At 55.2% G+C, this 12,151-nt stretch overlaps 1 protein-coding gene across 4 annotated transcripts in view; it reads left to right on the top strand.

The window, feature by feature from the left end:
- Positions 1 to 12,151, top strand: part of LRFN5 (leucine rich repeat and fibronectin type III domain containing 5) — a 63,359-nt gene that overhangs the window by 45,100 nt on the left and 6,108 nt on the right. For 3 of the 4 annotated variants that reach the window (XM_052783710.1, XM_052783711.1, XM_052783709.1), the window contains exons 2-3: positions 7,400 to 8,807; positions 9,520 to 11,029. In XM_052783710.1, coding sequence (XP_052639670.1) covers positions 7,420 to 8,807; positions 9,520 to 10,462 — 2,331 coding nt within the window. In that variant the 5' untranslated portion in view covers positions 7,400 to 7,419 and the 3' untranslated portion in view covers positions 10,463 to 11,029. Of the gene's footprint in view, positions 1 to 7,399; positions 8,808 to 9,519; positions 11,030 to 12,151 lie in introns of those variants that run through there. The other variant, XM_052783712.1, reaches the window with a different exon arrangement.

The following is a 12,151-nucleotide window of genomic DNA, read 5'->3' as shown; positions in this document are numbered from 1 at the left end:
GGCTCGGATCAGAGGTCGGTCTAACCCGTGTTTCCAGCTCTGGCACTGACTGCTAGCAGTCACTTACAGAGAGCCCCGCTGGGTGGGATGTGCTGATGTGGTCCTTCCTCAGGAGCCCCTTCCCAGCCCCTCACGGGCAGCAGATGAAGGATGCCCAGCACTGCTTCCAGCCCGCCGCACCACTGCCGTGCTGACCCCCGTCCCTGCCAGCGGCCGCGTTTTCTCCCCGGCACTCTTGCTTCCTCAGCCAGCTCCTGGTGAAGAGCCGCCTGCAGCCGGGTCTGCTGCTGGGTCCTGCTGCCGCGAGCCTCCCGCGGCTGCTGCCCCGCTTTCTGCATGCTCTGGGGAAGGGGTGCAGACCCCCACAAGCTCTTGGGCAGGGGCTGCCTCACCCTTTATTTTCGGCACCGTGCCGGGCTGTGAGAACAGCGGAAGCTTTGCTCTCAGATGTCAGCCAGGCGTGCGGCACGGTCTAGGGCTTACTGATACCAGTTCTGCTTTCTCTAGAAATGTCTTTAATTAAAATAATTGTTATTGTTCACTTTAATCTTGCCAGTTTAGACCTCATTACGGGGAGAAGAATTGCGTCCCAGAATGCATTGCTTTGCATGCGTATCATTTGCGGCTTAAGGCTGGAGGAAAATGAGAGCAGCTACGCGAAACAGCTCATTAGCCAGCCTGCCTCCAGTGCTGGGCTGTACTTTGCTATTTAAAGGGGGACATAACCTCTGGAGCGCAGCTGACCACCTCTGTGGCCGCATCAGGTGCACCAAAGGAGACCCAGGAGCAAGCACAATTTGATGTCCTGTAGCTTTTAAAATTCCCAGAGGTTAGAGGGGTTGCAGCTGTATTTGTTACAGCATTTGAAGCCCTTTAGCAATGACTGGGCTACAGTATTTCTGCCGTAGCATGCCTCCCCATGGTGATTAACCTGTTCAGGCCTACAGCAAGTATTACAAGTGTCAAAGAACCAAAACAGCATGTCGTCCCCGAAAAGCAAATAGGCAGGCTGGACCTCAGAAGGAGCTGCCTTGCAGCTGAGGGCTCCTTGCTGCCCATATCGGGAGATGTTGCTCCTCGCTGGCATGAGAGGGCTTTATGGCTGGTGGAGCACTTTGTGCACGCCGCTGGGGTGAGAGACCGTGGTCCTGGCCCGTGGTCCTGGCCCGTGCAGTGGCTGGGCGGCCAGCAGAACCCCCAGGGAAACCTCTGGGTGAGGTTCTTTAATCTGAGTGTTTCTGTTTTCTTAGGTGCTTTGCTTCCAATTCAGCAAAATACTCAGGCGTGTTTACAAACCATTGACCTTTGTGAAATTGAAGCTCCTTGTTCTCTACTTCAGTAGTTTTAGCAGCTGGTATGCCATATATCACGGCATCTTCATTTATATGCACCTATTTTAGCATGGCTGCAGGATGCCTTTGGTGACTGGTGTCAGCTATTTCCCCATCCTTCATCCCCAGCAGGTGAATATCATCAGCTTCTAGACTTTTTTTTTCCCCACCACGAAATTGCATTTGCAAAGACCTTGAAAACCGCAACTTCTGCTGAGTCCTGGAGGGGTAGGAAAGGCAGTCAATAGCTTCTGTCATGACCTTAGTGATGACAGATTATGTCTGAGCCAGGCACCGTATTAGCAACTGGCTCTGAACAGCTACCAGTGTGCCGCGTTGGGTTTCCCCGGCACACTGACTTTGTATAGCACCTACCATCTGAACAGAATCGGATGCAGTGGAAATCGTTTGCTAATTAATTACTGTCTCCTGGATCCCGCTGCTTCCGTGTGTTATGCAATTCACAATATGTAAATGACCCTTTGTAGCACTGGACACATTGGCAGATGCTGCACTAAGTTTCATAAAACCTATCACTCCCAAAGAAGATGGGGGCAAAAAAACCGCAGCAAGCAGCACATTGGGAAAAAGAAGCAATCTCAGCCTGGCGTACATGACATTTCATTCCCGTGTCCCTTGGATCAATTCCAGGCAGAAATTTCAAATTCGTTAGCTCTTTACATGACCTCAATTTGTTGCTAGAACCGGTGGGTGGTGATTTATTTTCATAGCCCGCTGCTGATCGGGCGCCTTTGAGGCGTGCAGAGGCTTTGGTGCAGCAGTGCCCCGTACGGGCTGGGGTCACTCCGGCCATGCCCCAGCACCGCACCTCGCCCGGCAAACCCCCCCAGAGGTTTCTGATCCGGGTCTGCCTCCTTGGGAAATCCCGGATGGCCGGGTCCTCACGTGCCCAGGGGAGCGCCGGGGGCTGCCGGGAGCTGCCACCCTCAGAGGAGACGTGGCTCCCGACGGCAGCGGCATGACTCCTCTTGGAAGTGGTGGGAGCAGTCCTCCTTCAGTGGATCTCGCAGAGCAGTGTGCGGTGCCGGAGGGGCAGAGCGTCTGCCCCAGCTGTCCTGTACCCTGCCTGTGCACAGGCTTTGTCCCAGACGAGCTCAGCGTACCTCCTCGGTGCTGGGATGGCTGTTTTACAGCCACCAGGACTTGGCACAGCAGGAGCCTGAAGTCAGCACTGGGAGCACGGCTGAGAGGGATCCGGTGGAAAGCCCAGAAGGCACCTGAGAAACACCCGGCGATGGACGAAATGAGGAATTGCACGCCCCACCTGAGAGCTGCCGGAGCAGAGGTGGGAAGGGGGGTGACAGGGAAGACGGGTCCCTGCCCCCACGAGCCCAGGCTCTGCCGAACCGCTGTTGGACCCGCTCTGTAGCTGGGAAAATTGAGTAAGGGGAAGGGCTTCCTCATGTCGGGTCAACAGGAGAGCAGCAGGCTGGTCTGCCCCAGTCCCAAGGGCAGCGTGCACCGGGGCTTGTCAGGGCTGTTTGCTCTTCAGAGACACAATTTTCTGTACGGCAGTGAGCCATGCAGCCCACTGTAATTTGTAGTTAGTTTTTATAGACAGATTGAATAACTCAAATGATCAAATGTAGCAACAAAATTGATTTAAAAATTAGTATATGAGAGCCTTTTTTGCATGAATCACAAATGTCACGTGAGGAGCTTGACTATCCCTATCTTTTCGCAGATGCCAAGTAGTAAGTGAAAGCAGCGCTCGCCTTCCTAGGTAGCTAGCGTTTCTCTATTTGTTTTATGGTAATGATGTGCTTTCTTTTTTATTTTTTAAGCAAGTAATGAGAATCAGGTAATGCTTTGCTTAGTCAGAAAGGTGTTTTCTGCAACAAGCTGTAAGCCGTGTCAGTGCTGCTGTCGCTGCGAGTTATCTGCGTGTGGGACGAGGTGTGCTGGGAAAGGAGAGGATGCACGACCTGGCTGACTTTCAAAAGACGTGTCTTCTTACGGCAGCTGTTCTTCTAAGCCACCAGATCCGGCAGTTCCTGCTGTCTTCTGGAATATCTCAGTTGTGGGCCGTGGCCATGAGACGGCGTACTACGCTGGGCAGCCCCATGGGGAAATACTCTGCGTTCTTTCAGCGAGGCGGTGAAACGTTTTTGCTGTCCCTGTGGCAAGGGGGTGACGTCCAGCCTGGGGGGACGGGCTGTCCCTGTCTCTGCGCGGCGGAGGCACGCAGGCTGGGGCACCGGCCTGGTCATTTAAATCCACGCGTGGTTTTGCTGTTCCTGTCAGTTGACGTGTCCGGTACTGTTCCTCAGCTGCAAATGTCAGTACATCTTTGCATGACATACAGATCTTAGAGCACTTGTAAGCATTTGTGCAAACACACAACTTTTATTAAGCTTTGCTCGCGTTTCTGTTACAACTTGGGTGACACTTTAAAAAAACCCGATAAGGTTGGATAAGGAACTATTTACCAGGAACGGGTGGACGCTGGGCAGCGGCGGGAGCCCACGGGCACCGCTGCCTTTGGTTAAGACGGCTCAGCGTGGAGACAGGCTCCCGTGCAGGGCTCGGAGACGGTCCAAGAGAAACGGCGTGCCTGTTTTTCTCTGCCCTTCTTGTTCCTCCCCCAGCACCTGCCCCCAACAGTTTCCCGAGCCGCAGTTTGAGAGAGCTGATGGACTTGGCGGGATTTTAGAACAGTCGTGCTGGTGCTGGCCCAGCCCCGTCACCGTGGCACGGGGTGGGCTCATCGGTCCTCCCTCCCCGGGGCAGGCTGCTGGCGAGCCCCGCGCGGTGCCGGCAGCTGCTTGCCATGGTGTGCTCTGCCTTTGGGGTCCAAGCACCCGGCTCCGGGCACGGGACGGGGGCTGCCTTCTCTTGGCGGCAAGGGCTCCGGAGCCCGACTGTCCCGCAGCAGGCTGGCAGAGCCGCTCCCTCCCCTTGGCCGCTGTCCTCCCGGAGGTGCAGTCGTGGGAGCCCTGAAAAACAGAAGCGCCCTGGGGTGCTCCTCCGTGGTCCCACTCCCCTCCTCCGGGGAGCGGCGGCCGCGGGCCGTGTCTGCAGGCTGCGGTCCGCCGTCCTCGGCCGGTGCCTGTGCCTGCCCGGCTGCTGCGGGGTGACGGGGCTGCCGGGCCTGTCCTGCTCTCGGCCGGTGCTGTGCCGGCGACAGCCCGGGGCCGAGACGCTCGTTGTGCGGAGGGGCTCTGGGCAGGGCGGTGAGGAGGAGCCAGCCGGGGGTCTGCCGCTGTGGGTGAGGGCACCCTCCACCCCTGCCCGGCCTCAACTGCCAGGGGGGCTCCGGTCTCGGCTGCAGCTTCGGCGCCAGGCAGCTCCGTGCGGGGATGGCCTCCTTCTCCCTCCCGCTGCCTTTGCCTGCGGGCAGCTGCCTGCCCTGCCCAGGGCTGACCTTGCCTGGGGCTGCGAAGATGCAGCCGCGGGGGACTGTGGTGCGCTGGGAGAGGACGGGCAGACAGGTCAGGTCGCAGGTGCCAAATCCGCATTTGTCCTTGGTACGGTCGGAAGGGCTGGCGGTCGCCCAGCGCTCCGATCCACCGAGACCTCTCCGTAAGCACCCTCTGCCCTCGAGGGACTTAGTGCCTCCTCCTAATTTAGCGTCATGGGCAGCCGTACGTGGCGTGCACTCGCCTCCCTGTCCAGGTCCCCGACAGAAGCACTGGAGAGGACTGGCCCTAAACCCGAGTCCTAGGGGACACCGCTAGTGACTGGCCATCAGCTGGGTCTTGTCCCATTTACTGCAACCCTTTGAGCCTGACCCTTCAGCCCGGTGTTCGCCTATCGCGTTGTGTCCCGCTCTCGCCGTGTGCTGGGCGTTTTGTGCAGAGGATACTGTCTCTGACAGTATCAAAAGCTCCCCTAAAATCCAAAAAACCCACGTCCACTGGTGGCTAGCCTCGTCATAACCCTGTCATTCCAGCTATGGTTTATGTCTGCGTCTCCGTATGTCGCCGTTCCATCTTGCGACAGTATTTCCAAACTTGTAAATGCACCTTGCTGATTTGGTTTTAATCTTGTATAGCTCTTCAGATGAACTTGGCTGAATCCAAGCACATTACTGTAATCACAGCTACAAATCTAAATTAGCAGTATTAAGTTAGCAAATCTAAATGAACATGGTGTCCCCAGCCAAGACTGTCTGGGGACCCTGGCAGTCGTGCTGCGGATGCCCTGAGCCACTGAGTCCATTTGAATCTGGTACGTGCCAGATCTAGATTAAAAGAGAAAAGTCCTGCCTGGAGAGGGTGGGTGACAGCCCATGGCCGTGACTACAGCCGCCCCGTCGGGAGGTGGCCGGCCAGGCGTCACCAGCAGGTTTTGGGGGTTGGAGTGGGTGGTTTGCTCTGCCGCGCTTCCTTCTCCGCTGCTTGGCATCCCCGTTCTCCTCCAAGTCCTTTTCACCTGCAGGACCACCCTGACCTGCAGTGTGGGCACGGGCCGGACGAAACTGAATCTACAAAACGTATTTGAACGCTGCCTGGGAAGTCTGCTTTCTGCTACAATTAATGGTAGCAGTAATGGTAATGGTTATGGTAATGGTTCCCAGCACTTCAGTAGTGATGGGCCATACCTGCGGTAGCATACTCAGTTTTTTTTCCCTAGGGGGACTCAAGGGTTGGAGCCAGTAGTCATGAGAACCTACAGTCCCCAGAAGTATCAGGAAAAAAAATAAATTGGTAGTGCTGAAGAGCAAGGTTTAGAGGCTGGTATTTTCACTCATCCTTTTTGCAACTTGTTGGCTCCTCTTAGTTTGCATGGCACTGTGGATGGATTATGGACAGACTGGACAATAGGAGTAGTAATTGTTCTGACGTTAAATGTCTTTAAATATCCATGACGATTCAAGACTCCTGCTTACGGCTAGCCGTGAAACTTTATTTTATGAGCTTCATTAGTACATTTCTGGGATGATAATGCGTCCGAGTAATCCGATCTGTACACGTATAATTTTATCAGTCCCGAAGGGAGCCGAGTGCTTCATTTCCGATGTGCAGTCCCTCTGAGCCCTGTTGCTTACGACGGCACAAGTTTCCTCTTGGACATGTAGGTGCTTCTCCGCAGGACTGTGCTCCCTCCTGCCCGCCCGCTCCGTGGAGGAGCCTCTGCCTTCCCAGCCGCCTGCCTGCGCCGTGGCAGGGATGCTGACGCAGGGCTGCGCAGAAACCGGCACCGCAGCTCTCGCGGAGCTTTTGGTGTAGTCACTGATAGATGATCTCATTTAGCTGGTGTGGGCACTGTTGTTATCTTCCTTGTTTCCATACTCTGTGAGGATCCTGGATCTGGCAATGTAAGAGATAAGGCTAATTGAAGTGTCAGGCTTTCTGGGAGAAGAGTGCAGTGTTGCTGGCTGTGGCAGCTGGGAAAACAGCAATGATCCAAAATTAGCCCATGTTCCATTTTTATTTAGATCCCTGGTTGTTGTGGGGGTTTTTCTTGGGGGTTTTTTTGTTTGTTTTATTTGCATTTTTGGGTTTTGAATGACATAAAATTAGCTCCTTCTGAGTTTATTCTGAAAACAGCATTAAGAGCTTAAATGTTCAGTGGAGATGGCTATAAACCCATTGAATTGCCATGATTTAGAGGTCGCTGAGAGTTTTAGCTTAGCAAGCAAAGCACACATGAAACATCCCTCATTTTCAATACATAACGGTATCATGGCAAAGTAGCTCCAGACCGTGAGGTCAGGAGCATCTGTCGGAAAGCTGAGCGCCTGGAGCAGAGGGGCATTGCACGGCGGGGATTAGTTCTAGCAGGAGGGGCCCGAAAGGCACTGCTGACGCCACGTGCGGTGCCACCAGCTGCTTCCAAATTGCGTTGTCATTTGTATATGAGTGTCTGTGTGTATATATGTGTATATGCAAACATACCTATCTCTCAATTGTTCTTCTGGAAGGTAGTAGAGAAGCTCTTATGTCAGGATACAGAGAATGATAAAGACATCAGGTAACAGGATGAGGATGACACACGTACATGAGCTTCAGTTTCATGATTTAACCACAGACAGTTTGTCTTTGCTTTTTTATTGTCATTTGCTCATCTTGCAGAGACTAACAGACGTTTACTCTCCCTTACAGGCTCTTGAACCTGATCTACAATGGAAAAACTGCTTTTGTTTCTGCTGTTCATTGGCATAGCGGTGAGAGCTCAGATCTGCCCAAAGCGCTGTGTCTGTCAGATTTTGTCTCCGAACCTTGCCACCCTTTGCGCCAAGAAAGGGCTCTTATTTGTTCCTCCCAACATTGACAGGAGGACCGTGGAGTTAAGGCTGGCAGACAACTTTGTTACAAACATTAAAAGGAAAGACTTTGCCAATATGACCAGCCTGGTGGACCTGACGCTGTCCAGGAATACAATCAGTTTTATTACACCTCACGCATTTGCCGACTTGCGCAATTTGCGGGCTTTGCATTTGAACAGCAACCGATTGACTAAAATCACTAATGACATGTTCAGTGGACTCTCCAATCTTCACCACTTGATACTTAACAACAACCAGCTGACTTTAATTTCTTCCACAGCTTTCGATGATGTTTTAGCTCTTGAGGAATTGGATTTGTCTTACAACAATCTGGAAACCATCCCCTGGGATGCAGTGGAGAAGATGGTTAGTTTGCACACTCTCAGTCTAGACCACAACATGATCGATCATATTCCTAAGGGGACGTTCTCCCACCTCCACAAGATGACCAGGTTGGACGTCACGTCTAACAAACTGCAGAAGCTACCGCCTGATCCTCTCTTCCAGCGAGCTCAGGTACTAGCAACCTCAGGAATTATCAGCCCCTCGACTTTTGCGTTGAGCTTTGGTGGGAACCCTTTGCATTGCAACTGTGAGCTTTTGTGGCTGAGGCGTCTTTCGAGGGAAGACGACCTGGAGACTTGTGCTTCTCCCACGCTCTTGTCCGGCCGGTACTTCTGGTCGATCCCCGAGGAGGAGTTCCTGTGCGAGCCTCCTCTCATCACCCGGCACACCCACGAGCTGCGGGTGCTGGAGGGCCAGCGGGCAGCACTGCGGTGTAAGGCCCGGGGGGACCCTGAACCAGCGATTCATTGGATTTCACCCGAGGGCAAACTGATTTCGAACGCAACGAGGTCCGTGGTGTACGACAACGGGACGCTCGACATCCTTATAACGACGGTGAAGGATACGGGCTCCTTCACCTGCATTGCTTCCAATCCGGCTGGGGAGGCCACGCAGACGGTAGACCTGCACATCATCAAACTCCCCCACTTGCTGAACAGCACGAACCACATCCACGAGCCTGACCCCGGCTCCTCGGATATCTCCACTTCCACCAAGTCGGGCTCCAACGCGAGCAGTAGCAATGGGGATACGAAAGTCAGCCAAGATAAGAAGGTGGTCGTTGCGGAAGCGACATCCTCTACTGCTCTGCTGAAATTCAATTTTCAGAGGAATATACCTGGGATACGTATGTTCCAAATCCAGTACAACGGTACTTACGATGACTCCCTTGTTTACAGGTAAGGCAGCCTCAGCCCGCCTGTGCAGGGCCCTGCCAGGCTGCTTGGTGCTGACGTGCTGCCCCCCGTTCTGGGCAGCCCCCTCCGCCGCAGCGGCAGGAATTTCAGAGCCCTGCCCGTGGCAGCAGATGGTGGGAACCTCGGGAAAGACTCATGCAATTTTCTACTCGCAAATAGGGAAATTACCTTGAATGGTGTTATTTTTAGATAATCCGAACAGACCTCTAATCCTCTGAACTAATCTGATTGGCAGAAAGGTTGTAAAGTTAGATGAGTTAAATGGATCTTAACGCTCTCAGCTTTATGAAAACACGGGCAGAAAGGTGTCTGTAAATGCATTCCTCGTAGCACTTTCTGGAGGTGTCCGTGCTGGTGTGCCGGCAGAGTGCAGAGAGGCTCTGTGCTGCCGGGTGTAACAGTCACACCGTTCAAAACTGTCTGTGCTTGCTAATTTCTTTTTATGTTTTTGACGTGGTCACTCTCCTGGGGGCCTCTGCGATGCCAAGCCGTGCCAGGGGCTTGGCGGCGACTGCTGCCGCACCAAACGCAGGGCAGCAGCTGCTGGGGGACGGCGAGCAGCCCTGCGGGGGTGGCGGCAGGAGCGGAGGAGCCGAGCCCCGGTGGTGCTGGCCGCGGCCGGGGCTGCCGCGCGTGGCGGGGAGGTGCCTGCGGGTCTGGCGGGTTCGCTCACGCTGGTTTCCTTCTCCCCCAGAATGATACCTCCCACGAGCAAAACCTTCCTGGTCAACAACCTGGCCGCTGGGACTGTGTACGACCTGTGCGTCCTGGCCATCTATGATGATGGGATCACCTCGCTCACCGCCACCAGGGTGGTGGGCTGCACGCAGTTCACCACCGAGCAGGATTACGTGCGCTGCCACTTCATGCAGTCCCAGTTCCTGGGTGGGACCATGATTATCATCATTGGTGGGATCATCGTGGCCTCCGTGCTTGTGTTCATCATCATCCTCATGATCCGCTACAAGGTGTGTAACAACAACGGGCAGCAGAAGGCCACCAAGGTCAGCAACGTGTACTCGCAGACGAACGGGGCTCAGATCCAGGGCTGCAGCGGGGTGCTGTCGCAGTCCATGTCCAAGCAGGCTGTCGGGCACGAAGAGGTCATCCAGTGCTGCAAGGCTGCCAGCGACGGCGTGACGCAGTCGCCGGAGACCGGCTCCAGCCAGGACTCGGCCACCACTACCTCCGCTTTGCCTCCCGCCTGGACTTCCAGCACTTCTGTCTCCCAGAAGCAGAAGCGAAAGCCGGGGCCAAAGCCAAGCAGCGAGCCGCAGAGTGAAGCTGTCAGCAGTATCGAGTCCCAAAACACTAACAGAAATAACTCCACTGCCCTGCAGTTAGCTAGCCGTCCCCCCGACTCTGTCAAAGGGGCCCCCACGTACAAAAGAGCACAATCAAAGCCAAGTAAGTTCCTCACTTTGCCAGCTGACGCATCCCGAGCCAAGCGCAGGCTCTCCCTGGGCGGCGAGCTGATGGAGTCCCGCTGCCTCGGCAGCGCCCGGGGCGCAGGTGGATTGCGGTCCAAAAGGAGCATGTCCATGAACGGGATGCTAGTCCAGTCAGACAGCTCTGATGTGGATAGTGGAAAAGCAACTTTCTCCAGTTCTGAGTGGATATTGGAAAGCACTGTGTGACCTGCTTTTTTTTTCTTTTTTTTTTTTTTTATTTTAATGAAAAACAAAACACCAAACGTTGTGTGAAACTCCCTCTCCCGGGGAATTGGATTTGGAAGTCCGCTGCTGTCTTGCTGATTAATGGCTTGTTCATGCGGGGTTCTGTATAAGCCACCCAGTGCACACAGGGTTTTATTTAGTTTTCATTTGATTTTATTTAATATCAAAACAGAAGGCAACATTCAGAGATTAAAAAAAAAAAAAGGAAAAAAAAGATTAAGGGGTGAAAAAAAGCATGAAACAGCACCAGTGCCTTCCCTACTCTAGGACTGGCTTCCTGGTTCTGCAGTAGCAGAAAACAAAAGAGAGAGTTTTCACAGAAAAAGCCTTTTATAAAGGAAATGAAATTTCCTCCAAGCTAACAAATAACCACTTCTGGATCAATCAGTAAAATGATATTTTTTAAAACGGTCAGACTGTATATTTCTTTTCCGTGACAATGGTGTTGCCTTTGTTTTTAGGCAGATGCTGTACAGAAGCAACAACGCTGTGTTGTTATGTTGTGTAAAATAAAATATTCACTCCGTACACCAGCCAGCCTTGCGGTAACTGCCCGCCCAGGAGCCGTGCTCGGGGCCCGCGGGCGCCGCTCGGCGGGTCCCACCACGGGGGCCAGGAGGAGGATGGTGCCGGGGCCAAGGGTCCCTCTCCTCTTGCCGGGGTCTGGCTCGCCGGGGCTGGGCACTGGTGGAGCGGCAGGGCTCCGCCGCGGGGTGTCCCCGGAGGGTGCCTGCCCCGCGGTCCCCGAGCATCCTCATCCCGTGGCGCTGGGTCCGGTGGCGGCAGTGGCCACCCGCTCTCAGGGCACCCTCCTCGGTCCCGGCCCAGCCCCGTCCAAGAGCCCGGGGGCTGCCACGGCAATGGCTTTGCCTAGTGCCAACGCTGGAAAATCAGGTTGCCGTTCGGCACCAGCCATCAGGGCAGGTGTCTGCCCGTTGCTCCCAACCCACGCGAGGCTTGGTTTGCTGCTCCGTTACCAGAGCTGGCCCCCACCCCGGCAGGCAGCGAGTGCAGCGGAGGCTGTCCCCTTCCCGACAGCGCAGGTGCGCGGAGGTGTGAAACGTGGGCGAGGGCAGCCTACGGGAAACGCGGGAGCAGCCCCGCACCCCAGCTGCAGCGGCAAGCATCGCTGCAGTCCTGCAGACCTCCTTTGGGGCAGGGAGATGGCACTTGGCTGAGCTCCAGGCAGAGTGCGGGCACCTTCAGGTGCGGGGGAGAGAGCCGAGAGGGGCAGCGAGCGGGGCAGCGAGCAGGGCAGGGAGCAGGGGAGCGAGCAGGGGAGCGAGCAGGACAGAGAGCAGGGCAGCGAGCAGGACAGAGAGCAGGGCAGCGAGCAGGGCAGAGAGCAGGGCAGCGAGCAGGGCAGCGAGCAGGACAGAGAGCAGGGCAGCGAGCAGGACAGAGAGCAGGGCAGCGAGCAGGGCAGCGAGCAGGACAGAGAGCAGGGCAGCGAGCAGGGCAGCGAGCAGGACAGAGAGCAGGGCAGCGAGCAGGGCAGAGAGCAGGACAGAGAGCAGGGCAGCGAGCAGGACAGAGAGCAGGGCAGCGAGCAGGGCAGCGAGCAGGGCAGTGAGCAGGACAGAGAGCAGGGCAGCGAGCAGGGCAGCGAGCAGGACAGAGAGCAGGACAGAGAGCAGGGCAGCGAGCAGG

This window comes from Harpia harpyja, chromosome 3 (genome assembly GCF_026419915.1).
Source record: "Harpia harpyja isolate bHarHar1 chromosome 3, bHarHar1 primary haplotype, whole genome shotgun sequence".
Taxonomy (NCBI): domain Eukaryota; kingdom Metazoa; phylum Chordata; class Aves; order Accipitriformes; family Accipitridae; genus Harpia; species Harpia harpyja.
This window is presented reverse-complemented; position numbering and strand designations above follow the sequence as displayed.